This window comes from Passer montanus, unplaced genomic scaffold (genome assembly GCF_014805655.1).
Source record: "Passer montanus isolate IOZ18808 unplaced genomic scaffold, ASM1480565v1 scaffold2, whole genome shotgun sequence".
Lineage (NCBI taxonomy): Eukaryota > Metazoa > Chordata > Aves > Passeriformes > Passeridae > Passer > Passer montanus.
The window spans coordinates 29,057,711-29,085,512 of record NW_024366591.1 but is presented as its reverse complement, the minus strand read 5'-3'; the positions used below and the strand labels follow the sequence as shown (position 1 = coordinate 29,085,512).

The 27,802-nt window shown below is 43.8% G+C and overlaps 1 protein-coding gene across 1 annotated transcript; it reads right to left on the bottom strand.

Annotated features, from left to right (window-relative positions):
• Positions 1-2,905: 2,905 nt before the first annotated feature.
• KCNK12 (potassium two pore domain channel subfamily K member 12) lies at positions 2,906-26,426 on the bottom strand. The gene is made up of 3 exons (XM_039707569.1): positions 26,048-26,426; positions 4,896-9,502; positions 2,906-4,788 (listed from the first exon to the last, which is right to left on the bottom strand). Exons 1-2 carry the CDS (start codon positions 26,397-26,399, stop codon positions 8,607-8,609), a joined length of 1,248 nt encoding a protein of 415 aa, XP_039563503.1. The 5' UTR covers positions 26,400-26,426; the 3' UTR covers positions 2,906-4,788; positions 4,896-8,606.
• Between the last annotated feature and the right edge of the window lie 1,376 nt (positions 26,427-27,802).

Sequence of the window (27,802 nt, the reverse complement as noted above, 5' to 3'; positions counted from 1 at the left end):
CGCTGTGCAGACCAAGGCATGGCCTCAGATACATTTTGCTTTTTTACAGATAAAGAAAATATAAGCCTTGCATCCCCTGGAGCAGGCAGAAACCTAGGCTTTTTCCCAAAGGATGCAGGTGCATTGAGCATTAGAAAAGAATGATAATTTTGTGACACATGCCTGAGATTTGGGGTCCAATTGTATATTTTAGCACCTTACTTTCTGTTCAGAACACCACTTTTGTTGATTCACTGTACTGGTAAGACAATTTTTCTTGCTTTTACTGATAAATATCTCAACAAATATAGCCAGACTTGGTAATTGATTCATCTTGTAATATTTATATATGCTGTCATCATATGGGAAGTGTAAACAAATCTCTCTCTCCATTTTATGAGGAGAGAAGCACCACAGCAGGATTGCTGCTTTGCCAGTGCAGAGACACTGAAAAGCGCAAACTGTATTGTCCCAAACACTCCAGTTTCAGGAACAACCAAGGGTTCCAGGGTGGCCAGAACCAGGAACAGCCTAGCACAGGCTACAGCACTTTGCTGTGCTTCTCAAGAGAGGCTCAATGCTACATCCATTATCTTTTTTACTTTTTTAGTACTGGCAATCATCTCCTGCATCTCAGCAAAGGGAACTGCCTGGATCCACCTGCTTTAACCACCCCAGTGCCAACTCCCAGCCACCAAACCAACCTCCAGAATAACACTGTTGTCTGTCAAGAGTCCATCCATCACCCTTAGCCCTGCAGCTGTGTGGCCTTTTTGATAAAAGTGGTTAGCAGCCAGTTGAGCCCTGTGATTTATGTTTCTTTGCTTGAATTGGAATTCCATTAGCATGCCCTTGGTTTGCAATGGCCAAATAGGTACAAATATTCGGTTTTGAAGGTTTAGACATGCAATTCTGATTGCAGCAATCAGGCAGGCTCTGTTTCAATCCCTCTAAAAGCTCTATTCACAGGAGCAAATGTTCAGCATAGGGCTTTTTCCAAATGGGACTTACATACTTCTGACTTTAAGAATTTGAAACAATTTAGACAGAATGGGCAAATGAAATAGGCAAGTCCTTTTACATGAAACTGAATCATTAGCATCCTTCACAGAATTCATGTCAAGCAATTCTGTTGGTAGAAAAAAATATTCAGTTTGCTAATTCCAAGAATGACATAATTTACAATCTGATTCTAGATTTTACAAAACAATTTAAAAAATAAAAAGTTTAGAAAAGTGACTAATTTTGGTGTCTGGAAATGTTTGCTTGTGTTCATATTTCAGCTATGTGCAACCAATGCAAAAAGGAAAGTGATACCAAGCCGAAAACAGGACAGAACTGGTTGTTCCTTCCAGAATTCAGTGCAGAAATGAGCAAAAACCAGAACCAGGGGAATCAAGTCAAGAAGTAAAATTTTGAGGTTTGTAGTAGAAGCAATGCCAGCTCAGCTAAAAATATCTACCAAGCTGTGCCCTTTCAAACAGAAACAAAATAAATAGGAATACTTTTCAACAGGTTATCTTGAAACTTGAATAATTTAAATGGGCTGGAAATTTGGAATGAATATTTTTGCTGAGAGTACCCAACAAAGTAGTATTCCAGTGAGCTAAAAATGGATTTGTATATGTAGAATTGTAGCATTTTTATTTTTTGTAAATAAACAATGTTTACACACAAAAAAACCCCCCCAAACAATCCCCAAACCATTTTTTAGATGCTGTGCTTTCAGACACTGAGGTTTTACAATAGAACTGGAACTGAATTCTTGCACTGCCTGTGCAGCCCATGGATGGTACAAGCAAAAATTTCCTGGACATAATTGTACTTGCATGGAATAGGAAATTATACGCATTGAGAAAACCTGGTGTTTGATTTGCACATTATCAGAAATAGCAGTAATTTTTCCATGTTGTTTATGTATGTCATTACAAAAGCATTAATCTCGCATTGACTCACTGGCTTTAAAAAGTACTCTTACAGTCTGCAAAGTACAAAAGGAATATGGAGACTTCTTTGTATTCCTTAGGTTTGAAAAAGCATCACCTGCTGAAGGTCTGATCCTGAAAACACTTGGGATGTTGAGGATAGGATGCTGGGATGTTACAGACTTTCAAACCCAGCTACATCCTCACGCCAAGTCTGGGCTTGGGAGCTGGCTGGGACACACCTGGGTGTGACATGGCCCTGGGACTAGGAGGACTTGGAGGCATGGCCATCTGCACCTCTGATACACCCAAAATACTGATCATCACTGCAGGGGACCAGCACGGCTGCTTTGCAGCTAAAGCTGGGCAGCTGACTTCCTAAAATCAGCGCTGACTGTGTGTGGTGCCTTTTCCCACAGGAAAAGGCATTTCTCACAAAACACCTCTCTCCACGTTCCAGACAAGGCAGCTGAGCCCACGATGCCACGGGAGCTCCTTGGGGGGTGGCAGTGTCACAGCGCTGTGTGACGAGGAATAAACGCACGAGCGAATGCAAAGCAAGTCTTTGGTTTTCTGCTGGATCTGCTGGAGGACACTTCTAAGCTTCTCCCCTTCCCCATGATTTTCACATGATTTCCTGTATTTTTTTCCCCTCATGCTAAATCACCAGAATTTTTGGATAATCTGGAATAAATTCTGTATTTACTCCGTTTTTTTGTTTTTTTTTTTTTTTTTTTTTTTTGGGGGAAGGGAAAAAAATTTTATTTTAAAGATGCCACGGGAGCTCCTTGGGGGGTGGCAGTGTCACAGCGCTGTGTGACGAGGAATAAACGCACGAGCGAATGCAAAGCAAGTCTTTGGTTTTCTGCTGGATCTGCTGGAGGACACTTCTAAGCTTCTCCCCTTCCCCATGATTTTCACATGATTTCCTGTATTTTTTTCCCCTCATGCTAAATCACCAGATTTTTTGGATAATCTGCAATAAATTCTGTATTTACTCCTTTTTTTTTTTTTTTTTGCAGGGAAGGATGAAACATTACATTTGAAGGCTGCACTTCTGCAGCCCCACTTCAAAGCTAAACTACACCAGTCTGGATCCTTAGAATTCAAAGTTTGGATTTGATCTTAGACCCATTTTTGCCTATGCATGATATAGGGCAATTGCATTTTCTTTTTGAGGGTTTAAAGAGATAATTTAATTAAAGGGTGGATGTTACCCATTTAGCAAACAAAGAGAGAAAGGAAAAAGGTATGTGTGTTTATTGGTAGCTGCATTCAGACTGCGGCCATGTAAGCTAAAGTAGTTTCTTTTCCTCAGTGCCATTGCTACACAATGCATTTATAATGCAAAATGAACCACTTACTGTGTATATGCTAACATGCATAGCCTTTGTGTCAAAACTCAGTGGAATTGTCCATACTTTCCTTTATTTTCCCCAATGCAGTGCTTCTCTTTTCCTAGCATTCATGAAAGCACAATTTGAGCTCAAATATGGACATATTCACCAAAAAACAAAAGAAAACAAAATTGCATACTGGTTGTACAATGTGCAATGCACCCTTCATTAGTTATTCTGTGTGAGTCAAGTAGTAATTTTTCCTAATTGAGTTTATTATGTAACACAGTATTTATTGTATTATTTAAATGTAACACTGCAGACGTGTGTTGGTTTGCAAAGGCACATTAGTAATCCAATTAGAGCAGCAGCCATACCCACAGATTTGCTAGGCTAGCAATCAGCAAAGTATGATTTTGTTGAGATTAGCTCTGAACATTCACTGCAATGATTTGCCACTGAATATTTTTCAAGTTAAAGGCTAGAAAAATACTAAAATGTGAGAATTGTCTCATTGCTACAGCTAATTTCCATATAGTCATAAATTCATCCCACACAGGCAATCAGGTTTATACTGAGCCCACATGCCTGGCTATATGACCTCCGCTGCTGCTGAAGCCTTTCAGCAGCAAGGCATGACTGAAATATGGGTAAATGGTCACAGTATACTCAAATTTTCACCCACAGAAAGCTGGGGAGGAGATAAAACTGAGGGCCAGGGCTGAAGCTGTGCTGGGACAGCAGCACTACACCAACAGGGGCATTTCTGGGTAACCTAACATGGCACAGGGCACTCCCAGAGAGCTCTAGTGGGATTCCTGTCTTCCACCAGTAATTCTGGCTGCAATCAGAGCTGGGAACTGCCTAAAGAGCCTTTGGATTCATTGTTGTACAATGCTGCTTCTGCAGGGAGGCAAAGCACAGCCTTGTCCCTCAGACACTGCCTCTGTGGCTGAGATTGCTCTGAACAGCTACGTGGTCTGAAGGGCATCCTCTGCAAGGAAATAAAGAGCCATTTGATTTTTTTTCAGAATGAGAACAGTGTTTGCAGATGGGATGAAACCAATGAGAACCAGATGACATCTTGGTGTGACTCCAAACTTTGTCCAAGACACACAGAGGGAAGACAGACCCTGAGAGGTCAAAGCAGATTTGCCAAATGCTACAGGTTTCACAAGAAATTACTCCTTGTGACTGCTCTGTGCTGACCTCTGGGGTTAAGAGAAGATGTCACTTGAATTTGGTCATTGTTGCCCATCAACTTTCACCTAAGTTTTGATCTTCATCTGCAGGGTATTAGTGCAGGTGCCAGGCACATGTGGTATCTCCTTTGTCCAAGCAGCTCACACTTGTGCCACTGCTGTTCTCACTAGGAGCCAGCTCACAGAGGAGTCCTAATTCCTGCAGTCTTCTGCTGCTCCTGAATGCTCTTTCCTGGGCTCAGGCAGCAGAAGACCAATCTGGGGGACAGGGTCTGAGCTCAGGGCTGTGCTGCCTGTAGGCTCAGCAGGCAGCTGGGATGTCTTGGTCTGTGTCAGTGAAGAGTTCTACAGGGTGGTGCAGAGAGGGGTGTACCAGGGAAGATGAGCTTTTAAAATCTAAGCCAACTGTATTCTTTCAAGGCTACCCATAATTAAATTTGAATAAAAAAAACACTACTGCTGTTCTACAAGGTGGTGCAGAGAGGGGTGTACCAGGGAAGATGAGCTTTTAAAATCTAAGCCAACTGTATTCTTTCAAGGCTACCCATAATTAAATTTGAATAAAAAAAACCAACCCATTTCAAGAATGTAAAGCTCCCAGGTTACCTGAAAAGAAAGTGCAATCTAGTGCAGTGTGCTTTCACTTTCCCACTCTGCTCCTCTCATTTCCTTCTGATTTCTTGTGCTTCAGTCTTTGTCCAGGTATTGCTGGTATCTGCTTTGTCTGTGGAAATGAAATACCAGGAGGAATTGCACTTGGTGCAACTGGTGCACGTTTAGGGGTTAATTCACCAATGGAGCAGGCTGCCCTGGGGAATCCACACACAATGGAAGAGGAGTCAGGTGCCCAAGCCTGGCAAGTTCAAAGAGGGGTTGTCATTAAAAAAAAAAGCTAAAGGAAGAGCACAAGGGACTAGGAAAGACTGATCTCAAACCTCCTATGTCCTCTTGGCTCATGTTTTCATGCACAGGGGTGATGGGTGCCCAGGTAGGGCTGGCAGGTTGAAGAGTAGAGATTTGGAGCTGGGTTTCCATGCGTCCTTGAAAAATACCTCTGCTACTGAATATGAGGGAACTGTAAGGCCACCCTTCAGCAGATGCTTCCCAGTGAGACCCAGGTCAGTAACTGTGCTCTGACCTTCCTATAAACTGAGCTTTGCTGAGCCAGATGGGTTTGGGGATTTTTACAGGACTTAGATATGACCTGGCGGTCCCTGTGGTTGACTTTTGTCACCATCTGGGGATATGACACCTGCAAGCAACAGGGCCACTGGTAAATAACTGTGCATGCACTTCCTCTGAGGCTGGAGGGAAGCAGAATGGAGATTATCAAGGACCTTGGGTGTAAGTAAACATTAGATCTAAGTGAACAGAGCAGCAACCTGATGCCCAAATTCCTTGAGATGCCCAGCTCCAGGAGCTGGTCCAACTTCCTCTGGAGTTAACAGGAACTGCAAAGGGTCCTGCAAAGGCACCGCTGTGACTGATGGTACCAGAAAGACTTGGAAGCATTTCAATCATGTTACAACAGGCTGTGTGTCTGCCTTTGCCTGGACTCAGGAAAAGTACAGAGGAGGTATGTACAATTTCGTATTATTTCACTGCATTTTCCAGGCTGGAATAAGAAGTTTGAAAACAATTCACAAATTTACAGTTTAAAAAGGATCCTAATCATGGTTATAATATTTATCCTTTAAAACAACTCACTGAAAAAAAATTTGCAAATTTGCTACCATAAAAATAAGAGTTCTTGAGCTCACAGAATGTTGATACATTTGAGCATGCTTTTATGAGCAAAATAATAAACAGGTAATTCTGCTGTGGCTTGGAGCCCTATCAGTTCAAATTCCTAAGTCCCTTGGGACAGAACCTGTCTACCCTTATTTATGTAATAGTTCTAATGAGTAATAGTCTCCATGATGACAAATACACCAAGATACAACCTTAAGAGAGGTTGAGCTGCAAAAAAAGAGCAGGGTCCCATTCACACTTTTAATAAACAAACACATAAATCATCATACTAAGAGATTTACCTGTGGACGTAATCCCAAGGGGAAATAACAAATTTTCATTCTTTTGGTTCCCTGCCTGTGCAGTTTCCCTTGCATCTCTGGAAGGCATCTGCCTGAACTGGGTCTTCCAGCAGTCAGAGTCTTTTCCAGACCGTGACCTTTCCCTGTACATCCTGCCTAAATTTATCCTTCAGTGGCCTTCAAAAGGAGCACCAAACACCTCTTCCTGCCTCCTTAAAGAGGAGGAGTGCACAGACAGGAAGGCACTGGGACAGATGGACTTTCTCTACCACCAAGAAAGCTCCTGCCTCTTGAATGCAGCCCCTACCATACCACAGAACCTTAAGCGTGAGTCTGTGCCAGCTGGAAACACATTACAATCATCACTGCTTGTTTCTGGCCAAACACATTTTGACAAAAGCTGTGACATTTACAGCGTGATACAGACCCATGTGTGATGGTTTATCTGCAGCTCTGATTTCTTTTCATCAGGAAAAAAAGATACATTCCTCGCCATAATTCAGCTAGCAGGCTCAGGTGTGCAAAATCTCAAATTTAAAGTTGGTTTTCCAAGGGTAAATTCCAAAACATTTTGCCCTGCTACAAATTTAAAAGAAAGCAAAAATGATGGCTACTCCAAACCCATGCAAAACAAAGTAAATAGAGTAAAATATCTATATAAAACTTCATGGAGATATTTTCAAACATTTCTAATATTCCTAGTTTTTGTTCATCAGCTTGTTCAATTTATTCAGTGACCAACCTACTACTAATGGTTTTGCCTACAATTTTCCAGTAAGTTTCCAAGAGAAGGCTTCTCAGAATACAAGCTTAAGTTTTATTACTTGCTTGGAATCAGCAGAAGCTTTTTTATTATCTTCACAGTATAGTAGAGAGAATTTAGAGAAATGATCTAGAGCTGTGCATGCATTTTTGAAAGAGGTTTGCAGCAAATGCTCTGCACCCAGTTGTCATGCTAAACTACACACTCTAGACCAGGTTTGCTTTTGGCTCTTCAGTGGTTTGGGCTAGCACAGGTTTAATATGGCTTAAGATGGTAGCAGCAACAGCCAAAGGCCACTTAATGACTTGGTGTCAACATTTTGGGGGAAGCCAGCTTCTGGGGGAACTCCAAAGCAATGCTCTCCTTCTGTACAACCTGCACAGTCAGATTTGTGGGAAACAACTACAGGGCTGGGCCCCTCAGAGAATCGCAAGGAGATGATTTGCATGAATCTCTGCAACAACACTGCAGAAGATGCAAATTTAGGACAACAGAGAGCCTACATTCATTTTAGTGACTTTCAATGAGAAAGTAAGGAAGTAAGCATTTTTGTGGTGATGCAAACATTTCACACCAGAGGTGCATACCAGCTTCTCTTGTATGAAACAAAGTTAGTTCTGAGGATGACAATTGCCTGTTTTCTGTTATTCAGTAGGTAGGAACAGTTCTGCACACTTTAACACGGTCCTTGATAATCCCCTGACTTTTAAGGGCTAGGTGGCAGATGTTCTTCCAGACAAGCCTGGTTAAACCCCATCATTTCTAGGAGGGGAGTTCAGCCCATTCCATCCTCTGCCACTGAGGTCAGTGGGATTACTGAAGTGAAGCACAGCCACCCTAAATCTGGTGTGACGACAGTCACCTACGTGTATGTCATACACAGGCCCGCTACGAGGAACCGCTGAAGAGCATTGAGTACAAGGCTCAGGACCAGATCCAGACTTCAGCAAACTGGGAGATACTGGTTAGCCAAAACTTACCAACCCCATGTTTGAATCTGGAGCACAACTTGCCTGCTTTATGCCTTTTAACACAGAGTTTGGGTTCAGGCGCTGCTCTGAAGAACATGTTGGTTTTGACACCATCCTAGCCATGCACACCATCCTTCTGAAATTGCACCAGATTCTGCATCAAAGACATCCAAGTCTCATTTAAAACCCCCTTAGGGGAAAACTGTAACATAATGGTAAAGATCTCACTGCATATTAGAGAAAACTTATAAAACCCCCAGAAAGTAAAATGCTGGAACACCCAATGAATACCAAGGCTGTCTCTGAAATGTAAAACTTTCCAGTAGCTTGCAGCGGTAACTCCACCCTAACCGCCATTTTATTTTTATATAAGAAACAAACAGAATTCCAAAAACTCTACCTAGAATCACTTGTTTCTGCCAAGCGGTTGTTCATGATGGCCAGAGCCCCCACCCCCGCAGAGAAACCGTTCTGTCTCGTATTGATGCAGACGTTCCTCGGGTAGCCGTTGGCTGTCTCGGACAACTGCTTCTGCAGAATGGCCAGGGAGACTTTACTGGACGCCGTGAGCTCCCTCATGGAGATCATCTCTCCCGAGAGCCTCCTGCCCTCGGTGTCACTGTCGTACTGTCCATCAGCGTCCATGGCGACGTTGTGGCGGCGCAGGCGGGCTCCTGGGGTGATGGCGTTGCGACGGCTGAGGCGGGTACTGGATTTATGGCACTTTGGGCAACATCTGCATTCGAATTTTTTCAACACCCAGTTCAAAATTTGTTTGATTACGATTGAGATGACATTAAAAAGGGAGTATATGCAACATACTCCCATTAATATAAACATGAAGTTCCCGAATCTGTATAATCCCTGATGTTGGTACACAGCGTTTTGGTTGCTTACCAAATCTCCAAAGCCGATGGTGCTGAAGGTGACAAAGCAATAATACAAGGAATCAATGTAGTTCCATCCTTCCACTGCCGTGTACATGGCGGAGGCGCAGCAGGAAAGGGCGATAGCAAAAATTCCCAGGATCAGCATCACGTGGTAAACGGATGGCTTCCAGCCCACCAGGCTGCCCACCCCGGACACGGCTGGCCCCCTTCGGAAGTTGGGAGGTAGGAGACCACTCCTTCGCAGCTGCCTCTCGTAGCACGCCTTCATGATAAATGCCAGGAGGGAGATGATGCGCTCCAAGAAGAGGTTGAAGAAGAGGATAGTCCCAGCACACCCAAAAAGGCCATAAACGATGAGGAACACTTTTCCAGCCACGGTTGCTGGTGTGGTCATTCCAAAACCTATGGTGTGGAGATAAATGGGCAATGTTAATAACATGGGTTTTTGTGAGGAAGCCCACAATGCATGTACCTTAACGAGGCTCCCATCTCACTGGACAAAAGGAGTGCTATCTCTAAGTCAGCTTAGGCCAACACAAAACCGAGTTTGGTAAAGAAGGAAGAAGGCACCAAAAGTTCAATGAGAGGACTAAAACTCAAAAGTGAGCAAAAAAAATCCTTGCAAGATGAAAGGATTATTATCTGTATTAACAGAGCAACACCACTCGAAAGGCAGGTGGAAGACTCAGTGAGCCCAAACCTTTTCAGGGTGGGATGAGGTGAAGAGGCCATTTCCCTGCTCCCACATGTGTCAGCCATCACGACCTGATGGAAAATTTAAGTTCTCTGTTCACAAGCTGTAACACAGTGTAACATTTTTGTTATAGGGCTCTGATTGTACCATTCCCACTGAGAAGATGGAAGTTTTCAGGTTGTGTAACAGGAAAAAAAAAACCAAACCACCTCCCAAATACTGAATACTGTTTTAAAAATAACAGCACTTTAAAGCCTTTTCCAAATCCCAGCTGTGACTAGCCCACCTGGTGTCATCACAGAAGGAAGGAAAAGCCATCACGCCGCAGAGCTGCCTGGCAGACTGGGGGCACTGGGAACTTGCAGATGGATAATTACAGCAGGGAAAAACACTGCTGCATAGAGTTGAACAGAAAAATCAGAATATATAAACTCTGGGAAGATCCAGCAACAATATTAATTCAACTCTTCTTCATATGAATTACTTATTGTAATATTACTTATTATTATAACATTACTCATACACGAAGTTTTAAAAGTAAGCAGAAATGCCTTGTAGCTAACAGATGGTTAAATAACAGCAAAAGTGAACTTAAATTTCCATGCAAATAAATACAGTAGCTTTATTCCATGCCATTTGATGATACCAGTTATATTATGATAAAGATCACATGCATTTCACATCCTATCTCAAGAAGAGTCTTCTGAAACTCAGTTCTGCAGGTATTGGCTTTTTTCTGCTATTCTTCCCTGTAAAAACACTTGGTGGCTCAGGCAAAAAACATTTGACAGGATTGAGGTGACTGCTTATGTCCCATGAATAAATAACCACATCCAATCTAAATTAAAGTTTTGTGAAAAATCCACATTCCAAAATTTCATTGCTGTATTGTTCCACCAAAATACCCAGCAAGGAACATATTCAAGGAGGTAAATATCAACACCAGACTACACAAATAGAAGTTTGTGAAGGAAAAGCATAGAGCATAATGAAATCATTACAGAGCATAATGAAATAATTAAATCCAGTTTATTACCATTAATACCTTTATAAACAGCAACAGGATAATATTGCCTATATACAATGAGTTGAGATTGCTGCTTGAAATCTCTTGATCTATTTTTGCAATGGCTGAATTGTTCTGGCTAGTTTATCTGCGTTCCTTTCCTGCTTTGTTGATAGAGAATTTCCCATTGGTTGGCAGAAGAATGTAAATGCTCATGACAAGTACACTCAGACGTATCCTTTCAGTGACATGAAGATGAATGAGGGAAGAGGTGGTCCTACTTTGACAACAGATTTGGCAGGCTCAGAAACAGCTGTGTGCCAGCAAGTCAGCCCATACCTCATAATCTGAGTAACCTGATCTAGTGGAAGGTGTCCCTACCCATGTGAACAGATAATCTTTCAGGTCCCTTCCAACCCAAACCATTCTCTGATTTTATGATCACAAGCATCACTGTAAAAAGAGTATTTTGTGTAAAAGTCAGTGAAAAACTTGCTTAGTATTACCAGAAAATATTACCAAAGAGGTCATGACATTTTGCTTTCTGGACCCACAGTCTTCTCCCCATTTTGCAGTGTTAACAAGACCACCTTTGAGCAGACCCCACAAAGCCTGCCATGGGCTCTGGGAAGTTCTCAGTTCCTTCTTCTCTGTGGGAGGGACCTGTTCTCCGGATTGGGCTGGCTGGTAGCAGGAGTCCTCTCATTTAATGATGCATATCCAAAAGTGCCTGGTCCTCAGAAGGAGCTGGGGAGCCTGTTGTGGTTGCCAGCTAGGGATACACAGCCAACTTGTTATGGAGAAGGCATCTGTTTGCCTGTGCCTTGTCAGCAAAGCACTTAAACATGTGCTTCACAGCAAGCATGTGAACATCACCATCAAAATAAATGGGTTTATTGTCACACATACGGCTAGACACATTTATTAATTAGGAAAAAAAAAAGAGAGATAGCAACAGTTTGGATCAAGCTGTAAATGTGCTGAAGCCTTTTACTATTTTTTGGTGATCATTCAAGAGAGGTGATGAAGTTTTACATTTTTGATGCTGTTTGTTTCATCAAGATTTTTCTGAAGCAAAATGCTTCCAAAATTCAGTATGTAGCTAAGCAAGGTGAAAGAGCCCATCACAACAATGAGAATGTTAAGAAATACACAAAACAGGCAAAAAATGAGGCTAGGCAAACACTGAATCATTTAGGTTGGAAAAGACCTTTAAGACCACTGAGTCCAACTGCTAGCCCAGCACTGCCAAGCCACCACTAAAACACATCCCTTGGGTCACCAGCTGGCTGAGGGAAGCAGTCACGGGCTCTCTGTGCAGGATCTTCCCCTGCCAGCTGTGTTTGTCCCTCGGTGTCACCCCCAGCATGAGGAGCTGGTTCTGGGATGCTCTGTACCTCATCTCTGAGCTCGGCCCCCACCCAGGGCTCAGAACACTGTGATGCCTGGATGAAGCAAACTCATCCAGAACTGCCTATGCTTCCAACACAGTACAGGGGAAAAACACAGCAGGGCTTTGTGCTTTTCATGGCCCTGAGACATATTTCACAGGTGCCTTGGGTTGCCTTTGTGTGGCTCAGATGCAATATCTGAACCTCCCTCGTGCCAATTCTGCCCCATCACCTCAGATACAAGCTCTATGGCAGCATTAATTTCAGCTGGTTGATATTTCTCCTCCCCAAAGAGAATTAGCAGAGATGAGCTGATAAAAACTCTCTTCAGCAGCAGCCTCTCACGGTTAAGTGCTGGCATTTAATGAGACCCTCATCCAGACTTGCATAACAGGTTTGTGGTTACAATTCTGCTCATCTGGAGCTTTAAATTACTTAAGCTAGGGATGGATTCAAGAGGTAGAACAGATGGACAAACTTGTGACATATGCTTCCTGTTGCTCTTGCTTTCTTTTCTTTTACCCACTTTCTTATGAGTAAGAGGTGGTTGATGCCAGAAGACAGAAAGGAATAGCAGCTTTAGTACTTGTGAGCTCTCCTCTCAGTCAAATTATTTTGGCAATTACCTTGTCTTACTACATTTTGAGATTAAAGTGGGTAACAATTTTGCAGTAAAAAATGTATTTACTCAGAGATGCAATAAAGTTTTGGTCACTTCAAAAACTGAACACAAGGAAATCACAGAAAACAATACAAGGAAGGGCATAATGTGTCCCTGCCTCTTTCAGCCACCCTAGCTCTTCTTATAAGCCACAGGACTTCACTCACACAGCAGGTCAGCACACTGGAGCAGTCATTTTAAATCCCAGAGTGAAACAGCACTTAGATCATCGGAGCAGCATCACCTCTACACCACTATATAACCATCAAATAGTTATATTTAAGGAAATCAAAAGAAACTAAAATGGTTGAAAGTAACTTTTTAAACAAATGGTTCCAGAGACAAACAACAACAGAAACGGCTATAACCAGAATGTTGCATCCAGAGGGAAAGAAGTTCTTGTAACATAAAGACTAAGAGAACACAGAGAAAAAAAGAGCTACCAATTTTAATGTTTTCCTGCACAAATGTCTTTTCTGCACTTGCTTTACTTCATAGCTCTCCAGTTGTCCTGGCTGGTCTTGACTGACACATAAACCATACTAAACATGTATATAGGAACCAAACATCCTACTCTGAATCCCATGTTTGGGTTCTGGTGCTTCCTTCCACCCTTTCCCACCTGTTAGCATTTTATCATTATTTCCCCTGAGAATCATACCTGTATATTTTACAACTGCCTCTCATTTATTCTCTAGCTCCTTACCACCTAACATCCAGAAACAGTTGCCTTGGATACAGGGTCACAGCTCAGACTGACAGAACTGCTGTATCCAGAGCTTTTTCCCAAGGAGTGGGAATACAACGAGTCAGTTCTTCCAACTGGCTCTGCATTTCCAGACTACAAATGAAAGACTTACTTTCCCTTTAACATCTTTCTCAGCCTGCTTTACTAAAATACCCCACTCTGGGCTCAAACAATAAATTATTTTAGAGCTTTTCTATTGCAAAGCCTTTAATCTAGAAGTTGCTGCAAAATCCCATTTGATCTTATTTAGATTAGTATCTGCAAACACCTCCTGAACAGCAGCGCTCTGTCCAGCACTGTGTGAATTAAGATACTTTAAGTTGGACCTGTGCTATTTCTGAATAAATGAACTACAGCTGTAGTTTTTAGGGCTGGCTTGTATTATACACAAGCTTGCAGTCCTTGGTGACCCACGTAGTGGGGCAGATATTGCATGGAGAAAATACTGAGTGACTATGCAAATAAGGACTGACTTCCACAATCATTCTCTCTATCCATTCTCTAGCCAAGAAAGAGCACCATGATAAGCCTAATGAATGTAGTTAAAAACCACCCATGTCTCTGCTGGTGCTCCTTGTTTCATTTCCACCTGTGAAACATTAGTCAGGTGTTTGAGACAACTGCTACTCAAAAGGAGCCATGCTGGCAGAACAGAGCCAGGAGATGATTAATTGAACTTTGAGGAGTTTCAAAGAGCTGCAGGTGACTATTACAGGCTTTCTACAGTCCCAATTTTATTCTATTTACACACAGTGGCGATCAGGTTATTGGTTATCCAAAGTGCTGCGATGCCTTAGTGACCAGTGAACACCAGAATCAATCACCCTTGGCATTCCTCTGCTGGCCATGCCTTAAACCACAGGCTGAAAGGTCATGGCCACATATTCATTCCTCTTTGATATATGTTGGTTTTAAAAAGAGTTAACAGAATTGTATGGGGGGTGAGAAGGGGACCCCAAAACCTAAGGAGAGGCTGCCATGTGTGAAACAGCCAGAGCAATGTATTTAGGGTGAAGGTGAGAGGACTGAGGGTGAGGTTTCACCTCAGAAACCTCAACTGTTGCCACCTTGATGGGGTCTAAGGCACTGGGGGTGATCCCAAAGAAACCTCAGGGAAGGAGAGAGGAATAACCTCCTCAAAACCTGGCTGCTCATGAATGTTTAACTCCTCCTCCTCGCAGCAGGTTTCCCAAGAGTGTTTTTCTAAGCTGACACCTTCTAGTTGAGCTTTCCAAGAAAGATCTTCAGTCTCTAGTGGGTACTCAGCAGGCACATTTATCAGCTCAAGTGGCCTAACTTTTGCATGTTTGAGTGACATATGGCCCTTAAAAGGATAAACACTGGGGCTTCAGCTTCACCACCAGCAGCAGTATTCCTGCTCTTTTCACTCAGCAGAAGTAGGCAAGCTTTTTTCCTCAGCTGTACTGCAAGCTGCCCTTTCTGTGTACAGCCTGCAAAGGAAGTGCACATCAAAGACCAACCAAACAAGTCCACCCTTGCTCACTACTACATGCCATTGTCCTGAAGACAAAACACAATAAATAGAGAAGGAGGTCTGCTGAAGTTGCTTTGGCACAGAACCAAGCCAAGGAAGAAGCAGAAGTGTCTCTAAAGCAGTTTTATGGTTGCCTGGCTGGGGCCAGCTGCTCTTTATACACCTTGTACAAGCAAATGGGGACTGACTTGTGCCAAGCCATCAGCGTTGCCAGCTGAGCAGCAGCCCTGGCCTAAGCAGGCCCCACTGAAGAGGGAATATGTAGGGACAGTCACAGGCTTGAGGCTCAAAATCTTTGGCAAGCTTCTGTTCAGTTTTCTGGCTATGGTTTCCAATCAGGGAGACGGAGCCCCTCCTAAAAGGAGATGGTGGGGAATAAAGCACAGAGGATGAAAATCAGGAGCGAAATTCAAAATACACAGAGAAAAAGAAAGTCAAGACCTACAAACTGGCACTATTCTTGCTGAATTGACTTTAAATGTATGGGTGTGTCCTGTGGCATGATAATCTCCCTTCTCTATTAACATGTTGTTCATAAACTTTCTTTCAATACTTAAGGTTTTACTGCTCTTATAAATAATATAATCTTCTTGTCTGCTAAACTCTTGGGGCCAGTTTATGGTTTACAATCATAAAAATCAAGACTGAAATTATTTTCTTCATTTTATGCTGCCTTTCTTGGGCAAATCTTCAGCAAGATGCCACTAAATGTCCTCCTGTTTTGTCAGTTATCCTGTCCCCCTGGCACAGCCAAAGCACTCTAATGGCTTGTTAAAACAGAAAGAATATGGGCTAGTGTTGCCTAAATTAGTCCTAAACCACCTCACAAAGGAGGGCTTCCAGAAAAAGGAGATGGGAGCAGGATGTTCTTTCCTTTGGTGGCAGCCTGTCTCCTTGTACATTGATCTAAACTAGCCCAGAGCTGCTTCCTGTGGCTGCCTCCACACCTGATGATTGCAGGGTCCTGTCTCTGGCTTGTTTTCTTTTCTTATCCTAACAGCTGGGGAAAACAATTTTGCTATAATCTTATCTGAAATGGTGGTGGTGCTAATAACAGAAAAATACATTCCACACGCTCCACAGTTGTTTGGCAAAGTTGTATTACTGTGAAAAAACCCTCCCCTTTGCACTACAGGCTTGGGGTCTTCACGCTCTCACATTAAGAGCTGCCAGGGAGGGTATCAAACCCCTGCTCATGATCCAGGCTGTGCGAAGAAGGATCTGCCTTGGCATACTGCACTGCCCAGAATCACCTAAAACACAGGGATTTCTGCAACACCACCAGACACAGGAAACACCCCTGCACTTAAAAATAAATACTGCTTTAAAAAACACACAGAAAACAAAAGCATGGTAACCAGAAAAGAGATGAAGTGTGGCTCAGTAACCATGGATATACACAACAGTGGAGCTCATGGACCCCAAGAATCATCAATTCCTTCTTGCTCTTAAGATGTGTCCAGTATCTGAAGCCACACTCTGCCACCTCCTCTGACCTTCCTACAGTCTTCATGCAGCTGATGATTCTAGGTGAATATTGTTCCAAAAGCAGATTTCTGTTGCAATCATAATTTTTCATCCTTTAAAGCTGCTTCCATTCTTATTTCTCTATGTGTTTTTGAGAATGTTTTTTGTGTGGATGATCGTGTATCTAAGCAACACCCTAAGAGAAAAAAAGCTTATGCCCTGTCATTTCAAACATTAGCACTCACACATGCTTTTGCTGTTTATTGAAACTTGCAGTTGTATTTCAGATGTCTATGTACACCCAAGGTTGAACCTTTTTTTTTTCTGAACTCCAAGTGAAAAAGAATAATGGCATCCAAATTTTGTTATATTCTTGAGATATTATTGGCTTTTAAAGAATACTTGCACATGTACTGTCACTTCAGTGCCAGTACATCTCACAATACTTCTTTCAGGCCAAGAAACAGCATTATCTAGATTTCACAAGTGATCTTGGGTCTGTGTCATATTTCCCTGCATAAGAAGTCTGACAGAAGAAGATGTCACTTGTGGGCTTTCTGAGCCTTACAGATGGGAAAGGCTGTTCAATGGTTATATTGTTGGCTTATCTTTTGACTGGATTAAACAACAGACTTGTGGCATATTTTTTCTTCTGCCACTGGTGTTTGTGTAGGTAGGTGTTCAGAGAACATCTGTTTCTTCATAGTTGTCTCAGCTATTCTGCTTTACAAAGAGTTTGGCTATAAAGATGCACCCAAGGGATAAAAAGGCCCTAAACATGAAAACATCCATTCCACTCTTAGGCCTGTTTTTTTTTGTTTGTTTGTTTTTTTTCAAATCTCTGTACAAACTTCCACAGTTACAATTAAATAAAAAAAAAAACCCTTTGATAAACCTACCTGGTCTTCTTAATGGTTTAAATATACCTTCAAGGGTCTCTTTATTTTAAAAAGTTTCAGCTGAAAGCAAAGAGCAAATTCTCAAGTATCTTTCTGCTCAGGCAGCTCTTCCAGTCCATTCATGAAGGCACAAAGTCCCGATTTTAAGTTACTGTAACAGAAATAGAGGGTGACAGGACTGCTGGCTAACCAGTTATTTCCCATTTTCTACTTCTTCATTTAACTCTTCCTTCCTCAGTATGCATTTCCCTTGACTATTTTTAAATTTAATGATACTGAACAACTCTGCCACACTACCAAGACAATTTTGAGCTTATATTTTATCTGAGATTTTCCTGGTCCTCGCAGCTCTGCCAGTAGCAGCTTTTGTAAACTAAGAAATCATCATATCAAACAGCTTGTTTCTGCCTCTCTTGTGAAAATCCCAGCTTGGGTTTAAGACCTTTACACTGCTGTCACTCCCTCCTATTTCCATCAGGCTTAAAGCAGACCTGACTCCATGCACATTGAGCATGAGTGACACTGTGTTTTTTGTTTGACCTCAGGAGAGAAATATATTGCTTCCACAATTCTCAGGCTGAGCAACAAGATGACAGGATATATAATGACGGATAACCAAAGCTATTTTATCTGGCTTTAACTGAATTTTACTGAATTAGTTCCTCACTCAGCTCTTGCATGGACAAATTTCTTCTAGCTGCAGCTTCTGCTGTGATTAAATTTGACTGTGTAAAACTTGAGAATGATTGGGGAAAATTTGGCCAGTAATTTCTAAAGGGGAAGAAGCTGCAGTGGAAGAAGCTCAGAAAGGTTAAAATCCAGTGAGGATTTGCTATGGGGCTACAACTGTTTTCAAGGCATTACTGCTTCTTTCATGCACTTATTATGGAATTTTAAATACAAGCAACAGCAGTGCCTCACTCACAATAAGTAATCCCATATGTTAACATCAAACCATTCAATTTCTTATCTTATTCCACTCCAAGGCTTTAATTACTTGTAAAGGCTGCTAATGCTTTGCCTTGTCTAATGCAATTAGATTTAATTTTCATTCTACTTCTCATTTGATTCAAGAAAGATTGTACTGAAACCTTCCCATGTCTAGGTGTACCAGCCAGTGCCATCAACAGACCCACTGAGCTCAGGGGGATGTATTTTACACGGTAATAACAAGTGCATTTGTTTTATAAACCTGGAGTGCCAATAAAGCATCTAAGGCAGGATTTTCTAAAGCTCTGCAGAGTGGTCTGCTATTGACTTCAGCAGAAATAGGCTATTGAGGAGGTATTTTATTTGTCTGGATTGCTATGCAATTGCCCCTTGGATTATAATTCTGTTTGTTACTAGAGTGTTTCTATTCACAAAAGGTTTTTATTGTCACTTCAAACATTTATTGTGCTCAGGAGGACTTTTCACATTTCAAATGTACACCAGCATGAACCCTAATTTTTGTCCTTAAACATCTTTTCCCAAAATGCCCTGAGATATGCCCTTGGTTCTGACACACTACAAAGACTGTCTCTTTTGATATAGGTAAGCAAGGCTTATTCAGATCATGGCCAAAGGCTATGCTTTCAATACTATCAAGCTGTTTCAGTCTCAAAATTGCATATGAAATGTTCCCAGCTGTTTTTCTGTTGCTCTAACCCTGATGCAACTATGGCAAGAGGCAAAATTATCTTTGACTTAACAGCTTCAAAGATAAGGTAATCCTGCATTCATTAAAATAAAGAAATGACATTGTATTTTCCAGCACACCGCCAGCAGCAGGTAATGTTACATGAAGTTAATTGTCAACAGAACTACCCTGTAATTGTTTTCCTCTTCTCTCCACGATGAAGAGCAATTAAAGCTTGTATAAAAACAAGACAGTGTGCTGGCAAAGATGACCCCGTGGTACAAGTGAGAAAAAAATATGATCTGTGTCAAACTGAAGACAATCAGAGAAGGAGGAAACAAGCCAAGAAAGAAATGAGGGTCAATAGCAGGATTAACACCAGGGAAAGGGGATGAGGGTGATGAGGAACAGAGAGAAGCTGTAAAGCTTTACTTCTGACTTCTTTGGTAGTCCTTAATGTGAAAGGCTGTAAAGACAGCAAACAAATGACTGAAAGTTAATCAAGCAAACAAATCCCCAGCAGAGAAGGGCATACTAACTGGAGGAAGGCAGGAGAACTGGAGAAGCTCAGGCTGGGAAAGGCAGGTGAGCAGGCAGCAGTAGACAAGCACTACGAGAAGGAAAGGGGGAATATCCCCAGGAGAACAAAGTGGGGGAAGGCTCCAGGGACTGGCAGGGCTCCATGGGAACACAGGCCATAGAGTTTCAAGCAGGATTTGGCTTTATGAGCCTGCAGCAAACAGGGCAGCTGATAAGCCCAGTAATTATGATCGCTCACAGCCACTGCAGGCACCATCACTGGTTCACAGGGAGGCTGATGGTGAGAGAGACGGACTGGCTGGAGCCACACATGCACGGAGAGATGTCAAAGGGTGCTTTGGCACACTGGAGCCTGCTCTGCAATCACATCTACAAGCTCTTGTAAATGCATAGGGAGCTAAAAGAGAGGTATCTGCAGGACTATCACCGAAGACCAAATGGAATGCTCTGCTAAGCAGGAGGTACATGCTCACCAAGCAGGCATTGCTCCTTCAGTGACCCTGAAGGCTGCAAAAATGGAATCCATGATTACAAACTCCAGCTGGTCTTTGTTTTGAACCTGAACCAGCGCCTCATAAGGCGGTATAAAATCTCCCTTAGCTTCTGAGATGCTGGACCATATCTCAGGTAACGCTGGGCAAAATTTGGTTTTTGGATGACTGCTCTACAAGGCTGTGGTGCTTGACATTTAATTTGGAGACCCCACATTTCAATGCTCCAGCTGAGCACCTCAAACTCCACAGCCATGGCAAAAACCAGTGCAATTTGTTTGTCCTTGAACTCTCCATCAGCTACTGATGTTAATGTTTTGAAACATTTAGCTAGGGGTTAATATTAAAGAAACATCTGTAACATTTAGATTAACTAATCTGAACTGAAATGCTCTGTAGAGATCATTCTGTTTGGATGGCCAAAGCACAGTGAAAGCTTAATTTTCTGTGGCTGGCATAACCCTACAGAGGCAGGCAAACCCTAAGAAGCACTGAAATTAAAGTAATATTTTTCACTTTTTTTTTCTTTAATTTTAGAAAGGGTTTTGTTTCAAGTACTTGGGTTTCTCCCTCCTTCCTTCTAGAATAAAATCACAACAAATTTGGGATCAAAATTATTTAATCATGGCCCTTCAGTAGGGACTCCTCAAGTCACCTGTGTAATTACATGGATGTATTCCAAGTAAAGATTTATGTGGTTGCTCTCAACTACAAGAAAGCAAGCTGTGATTTAGATTACTTTTCTGCTCAGATCACCCAACCTATGCCCACACACCTAGGAAATTCCTATCAGTGGCACCCAAAAAGTTAATACTCCCATGCAGCTATGGCAAGCAGAAAATATTGCTATGATCACAGTACTTCATCTGAGGAAAATCAGTGTGGGATCAGAACTCTCCACAGAAATATGCTGACCATTGACCTGCTGCCCTCTGAGCCTCTTGCTCTCTGTTCTTTATCGAGATTACCCGAGTGAGAAAATAACTCAGAAATCCACTGGCACATTGATCCAAGCATGGCATGCACTGAAGGAATCAGATCTGCCTGAAACACCCTCTCGTTCTGCCTGCAGATTGTGTACAGGATGGCAAAGACAAATAACCTGACACTGCAGCTTAATAACACTGCTGGCTCTTCCAGCTGCTTTCTCATTCAGTTTTGTTTGATTATTTCTTAACTTTAAGAAGGTCAAATGTGGAAGCAACTCCCCCCTAATCTGAAACCTGTGCAAGAGCTGCCTGTATCAGCCCCAGAGAACTGCAGAGCCCTGAGGAGGTAACGCTGCTGCTTATCAGGTGCTCACCCTGGCTTGGCTGTCACCTTTTGGATGGGCTGGCCCCATAGACAGCGAGGCTGCCTTCAGGGAGAGCAGAGAGCCAGAATCTCCTGTGGCTGCAGCTCTAATTCACATCCTGGAACACAACAACGAAGATGGGACAAATAGACTTGCCCCTTAAACCTTCAGACCATCTTGGTTATTTGTGGGATTTCTCACCAAATTATCCTCTGTAGAGCCTCCTCTCACAGGCTGCTCTCAACCCCTGGCTCCTGGCAGTGCAGTCCAACATCTCACCCGTGCTTACTGAGCTGTCCAATGTGCTTTGCACATCCCTTCCATTAAATTATCACCTCCAGAACATCTGGACCGACAGATATTCTCACAAGACTATGATACAGAGCCAGAGGGTATTTTGGAAGTGAGTGGTTATGGTGCTTAGGTTGTGGAGCACAAGCAGAAATGCTCTGCTGGGTGTGCTGGTCCCTACAGAGGAGCCAGAGAGAAGAAGGTCTGACCCAGCTGACATCCCAAGCAAGGAGAAAACAGCTGCCAGAGCCAGCGAGATGGCAGAAAACACAGAATGCTGTGTCTGTTACTAAAGAGCAGAGGATGCCCCCATCCCTTTGGGTGGAGTTGTCAGTCCACAGGAATATTGAGTAATTTAACAGGATACCTCAGGGATAAGGCAACTGCTAGGTATACTCAGTGTCTTCAAGGGTAAATCACCCACAGGTTACTCAGCTCACTCCTACACTCTGTGTCCCCAACACCTGTAACCCCTGCACAGCTGTACAGAGAGAAGATCCCTGCTTCTTTTCTTCCCAGGGGCATTTCTCAAGCACACATAACCCAGACATGTTCCATCCCAAAATAATCTGCCCACAGTAAAGGAGCTACAAAAAAAAATTTATTTTAAAAAATCACTTTTATATATCAGAGTATTTCACTTGACCTCATTTTTTCATGCCTGGTATGGATTTCTATAAATCAATTCTATCACTTGATTCTTGAAATATGTACTTACATATAAGAAACTTAGATTCCAGTTTAAATGGGTCTATGTTACAAAATGTTTTACTACACAGGCACCTAAGATTTATTCTGACACTTAAGAGAGGAAAGAAATCTGGGTACAAAGTCTAGACTGAGACAGAAATCCAGATCTTCAGGCATTCCAGAGTTGCCTGGTGTGCTAGGCAGAACAAATCTCTGCTACCAGAATACAGGGAAAGCTAGGATTGATTATACCTGCATCTGTAACACTTTACCAGGGAGAAATCTGGTCTGAGTTATACTTTTGTTTTCAGTCTTTAACAAAGTGTTGGGTACTATAGGTGGTTTGCATTTGGGGAGGGAATGAAAAAACTCAACTGAAAACCAAAGCCTACAGTCAGTTAGACCAAAGAATCAATAATAAATTTCACCTAGCTGCTCCTTAAAGAAATCAGAATAATAACAATAATTGCCTAGAAACGTAGCACCTTTTGGAATGCAAAATAATGACTGAATAGATGGTGTAGTTCGACAGCAAGCAATCAGAAGTTAGACTGAAGGATTTTCTTACATAGCTCTGAAAATCCAGATGTGTCTAATGAAAACAGACTCAACATTTCATTATTCAAACACAAACAACACAGTAATAAAAACTAAATGCCCAGAGTGCTATCAAGAGGGTGTTTTATGGACTGCAAGCCACACATTTTGTGGGCTATTCAGGAAAATGCTTTAAAATTAGAATTTCAACTCTCATTTCTTCAAGACCCCATTAACATGTTTCTCACCCAGCCTGTTTGATTGTGTCCCTGAGGATTTAGGGAAGTGCAGAACTGCAGCCAAGGAGGCACCTAAGAGAGGGGAGCTGCAAAGGGCCTGCTCCAGGAGCACGGATGGAACAGTTCTCTCCCAGCCTGGCCACTCCTAACCCTCATGTTCACAGAAGGATGAAGAACTGGAGTCCTTCTCAGCTCAGCTCACACAAACTCCAGGAGGACTTGCAGCCCTGTGCCTGGATGACTGCATTTCAATGCCTGCAGGAGAAAGATTTAGTAGCTTTATTAAAACTGTTGAGAACAGAGCGACGGCTTGAAAAGACATAGCGCGATTCCTGCGAGTTGGAATCCTCTACAGATGAGAAGCTGAGTAACCTGTGGGTGATTTACCCTTGAGAGACACTGAGTATACCTGCTGCTTGTTAAGCAGTGAGTAAGGAAGCTTTCCACCACCTCGCTGGGATGGTGGTGTGTTTAGCTGGAGTAATAAAGTTGCTTTGACACACGTAACTGATGAAGCTGTGGAGGAAGGAAAGCTGTTTTGACTCTGCATGTCTGGTAGTTCTTGGCAAGGCTGGGTAAAAACAGCATTCTTGTCAATTAAGCATGACATGAAAGCAAATCAAATTGCTCAGAGCCAGGATAACGTGGTGTGTGAGCAGACAGTGGAATCAAAGGTAGTCCAGGTGGGTAGGTACATAAATGAGCTGGCTGGGAGGCTAAAAAATGGACCTTGAAAGAATGTCTTTGGAACTGCTCACCCAGGTGACATCTCACTGCCCTGCCATTCGGTTTCTCCATGCTGGGACCATGAGCCAGACAGCTTTGTGCACGTTTGACTAAGAGCACAGCATCGTGTTTTAGTGGAACAACTAGTTAACCCACTGAGGTTTTCCGCTTCCGCTGGGCAGAACTGCCAAAAATAACCGAATACAACTGTGTGGTGGAAGAAACCCTGCTGCAGCTGAGCTCTTCGTGGGCTTTGCCTCTACGAGCTGCAGCAGCTTGAAGAGGCACACGAAGAGAAGCACTGAGGTGGAGGCAGCAGCTCCTCTTCATCTGCAGGAGCTGTACACGTGAGATGTGCATGGTGGAAGCCATGCCCGGATGGAGCAGAGCAGCCTCGGGGTGCTGGGACTCCGGCAGACACTGCTCCTGCCAGGCTGTGCAGTTTGGCACCCCCAGCACAGCAGCTCTGCCACGGCCTTTGCTGCGCCCACAGGCACAACTCAGCCTGCATCTCCTCACTCAGAGCAAAGCCTTGCTCTACGGCTCTCTGAACTCTAAACAATCCAGGAGTAAGCACTGCCAGGTAGCATTCCAAGAGAAGGTGGGACTTGGGGAACACTTGTCAGAATCCAGCCTTTGATGCACATCACAAAAAACCCCTCAGTCTTCATCCCCCACCTTGCATGTGAGATATGACACTACTGACTCCAAGGAGAAAACACTCGGCTGGTGCTACAGGAATATGAGAAACACAACTCCTGGCTCTGCCTTTACACCTCTCCAGACCCTGCTGAGTTCCTCAGTTCCTCTGCTCACGCACAAATAACTGCAGGCAAGGCAATAAAGTGGAGATGGAAACAAATGCAAAGTAAGAGGAAACATTTTACCTTTCAATAACCTCAGAGAGGAGAAGCCAGAGTTGGCAGGGACAGCAATGTGTTTACACATCATCTGAAGATTTCCGTTTCTCACAGCAGGTGTAATGAAATTATGGCTTTGTTAAAACATTAGCTTTTTTGTTCACTCATTCTGATCAGTCAAAATAATCTCTTTTAAATACATGTTCCTGTGATGAAGAAAGCTTAATACTTAATTAAAACGGTGTTTTAATGACCGGGCTACCAAATGTAGTTGCAAAGCAAAAGTTAACTGGATTTTTCAATGCAAAAAGCAACAATACCTGACAACACTGCTGTACTCACCATCACGACTCCATTATACGGATTAGTTATTATTGATAAAACATTTTCCATACCTAATGAATGTAAACGCAATAACGAGCTGTGAGTTTCTTCCTCTACAATAAACGGAAAACAAGACATTTATGCTCAGAAGACACCTGGCTTCTTACAGAAGTCAAAAACTGGCAGAGTTAAGACGGCTAAGGTCTTGTATTCAGGGACAAGGTTTTCTCAAGCAACAGACCAAGAGCAGTAGATAGCCACAGAGTTTTAAAAAAAAAAAATCCTTCCTCCCACCACAACTCATCATTTGCTTTACAAAGTGCCGCTCTTCCCAAACACCTATGGGATAGGAAAAACTGCAGCGGGCTGCAGCGATACACCGAGAACGCTACGGCTGCAAGACACGCGACTTTGCGTCTTTGAACACATACACATCCTAACTTTTGCCAGCAGTTAAAGCCGGTACCAAGGCGGCCAGGCACGGCGAAAGCCTGTCTCTCGTTCAGCGTCTCCATCAGCCCGCTCCTGCCGGCCCCGCGCCGCCGCTCCCGGTACCGAGCCATTGGCGCGGCGGGCGCATCCCGGCGCAGGCAGCGCTGCCCGGGCAGCCGCCAGCCGCGTTCGCTCCCTCGGGCCGGCAGAAGGAAGAACCCAGCCGCCGGGAGCAGGAGTTTGCTGGGGGGGACGGGGCTCCCGCAGCCGCGACGGCCGGCGCTGCTGCCAGCCCGGGAGAGCAGCGCCGGTCCCCGGCTCCGTGCAGCGGGAAGGGGGGGCTGGAGGGGACCCCGGGACCGCGACCCCCGGCACGGGAGGGCAGCGGGGACAGAGCGACCCGGACGCGCTGCGAAGCCCCGGTTGCCACAGCAACGCGGCGGCGCCGCTCCCCAAACTTTGGTCGCTATAACGACGGGGCCGGGGCCGCGGCATCCCCCGGCCGGGCGGCTCTGCTCCGCGGGGCCGTCGGGGCGGCGCTCACCTATGGTGGAGACGACGGTGCCCACGAAGTAGAAGGCGCCGGGGAAGTCCCAGCGGGGCCGCAGGGCGTCGACGCGGATGCCCGCGGCCATGGCCGCCTCGTAGCTCCGCAGGAAGGCGCGCAGCTCCGGCAGGCTGATGTTGAAGATGCGGCTGAAGTTGTGCAGGGTCCGGTTCCAGCGGAGCTGCGCCGCCGCCTCCGACGGGCTCTCGAGGGCCGAGAAGACGGTGGCGCCGGCGCTCAGGTACGCCGCGATGAGGGCGGCCAGCAGCAGGAACCGCCCGTTGTCCTCGTTGAGGGGCGCCAGGCGCCGCCGGCGGCAGGAGCCCACCGCCCCCCGCGGGGGCATCATCCGGTGCGCGGCGCGGCGGGCGCGGCGGGCTGCCCTGCCCTGCCCGCCGCTCCCCTCCTGTCCCCGTTTCTCCGCTCCCGCCGCGGCACCGGCCGGGCTCGGGGGGCGCGGCGGACGCGCCGGTCCCTCGGCGTGTGCGGGATGCGCCGTGGCCGCTGCGGGGGTGGTTTGGCTTCAAAAGCTTTGCTCTACGCCCGGTGCCAAGAGGGTGTTTTTGCGGGAGTTGGCGGTGGTCGGTGGAGCGCTAATGACTTGATTTCAGCCATTTCTAGATGAACGAGTCGTTGTTTCTGATCTGACTCCACAGAGGTAGACCCAAGAAAATGATACATTTTGGGTTCGGTGCCAAATGCCCATTTAATCTTAGCTAGTGTCTGAAAAGTGATTTTTTTCCTCCTAAGATGTTGGATTCTCTCTTTGCTGTTTGCCTTGGAACAAACACTGTATCCTTTCTTATCTGTTATGCTGCAGTAAGAACTGCAGTCCTCTCCTGGGAGACTTGAAGTAAATAATTACATTCGTATTTTTAAAATAAAATGAGAATTCTCACTGATAAAGTATTGCAAAGAAGATGGGAGTGATGCCAGTCCTGCAAACATATGTGTAGGGGTTGATAACACGTGTAGGAAAGATCTTGGCTTGGAGGAGGAAATGCTCCCCACAATTTACAGTTGCCACTGTCAGTCTCACTGGGATAGGAGCTTGTGCCCTGGTTTGTGGTTTTTTTTAGCCTAGGTTCTATTTTTTCTTTTTCTTTTTCTCCTGTTTATTTATTTTTTTTTTTGTCTATATAAAATACTTGCTGCCTCTTGGTAGCTACATGATGTCTTTTAGCAAAGGGCTATTTGCCATCACTAGAACCTCTCCATAGCTTCACACATCTATTTCTTATTTTGGATCTTATTTTGCTTTGCCATGAGATTTCACATTATTGGCAGTCATCTCTTGGCCACCACATCCATTGGAGGAGGACTTCCTCCCTTTCTAACAGACTGTTCATACTTGTCAGGTGAAGAAAATTGCTTGGGTTTACACCTATGCTTCCTAGGAACAGAGTACTCTGATCAAAGTATGTTTTGAGAGCCACTAATGTGTCTAAACTTTGGGGTTTTGTCGTTATTGCTTTTGTGCTAAAGCATTTTGTTCAGTAGAGGTGAAAGTGTCTAGAAGTATCAAAGAAGATTTCCAATCTCCTTTTGTGCTCAAGGCGACCAATAGCACATGTAACCCTTAAGCAAAAAAGTGTCTCCTATTTCAAAGTGTCAGTTGTGTCCCATTATAAATACTAAAACTGAATAAAAATAAAAAAAATTAAACCAATAAATCACAAACCCAATAGCTGGGGAAAGCAATAGCAGATCTCAAGGACACAAGAAGCAGAAAAACATTGGGAAAATATATCA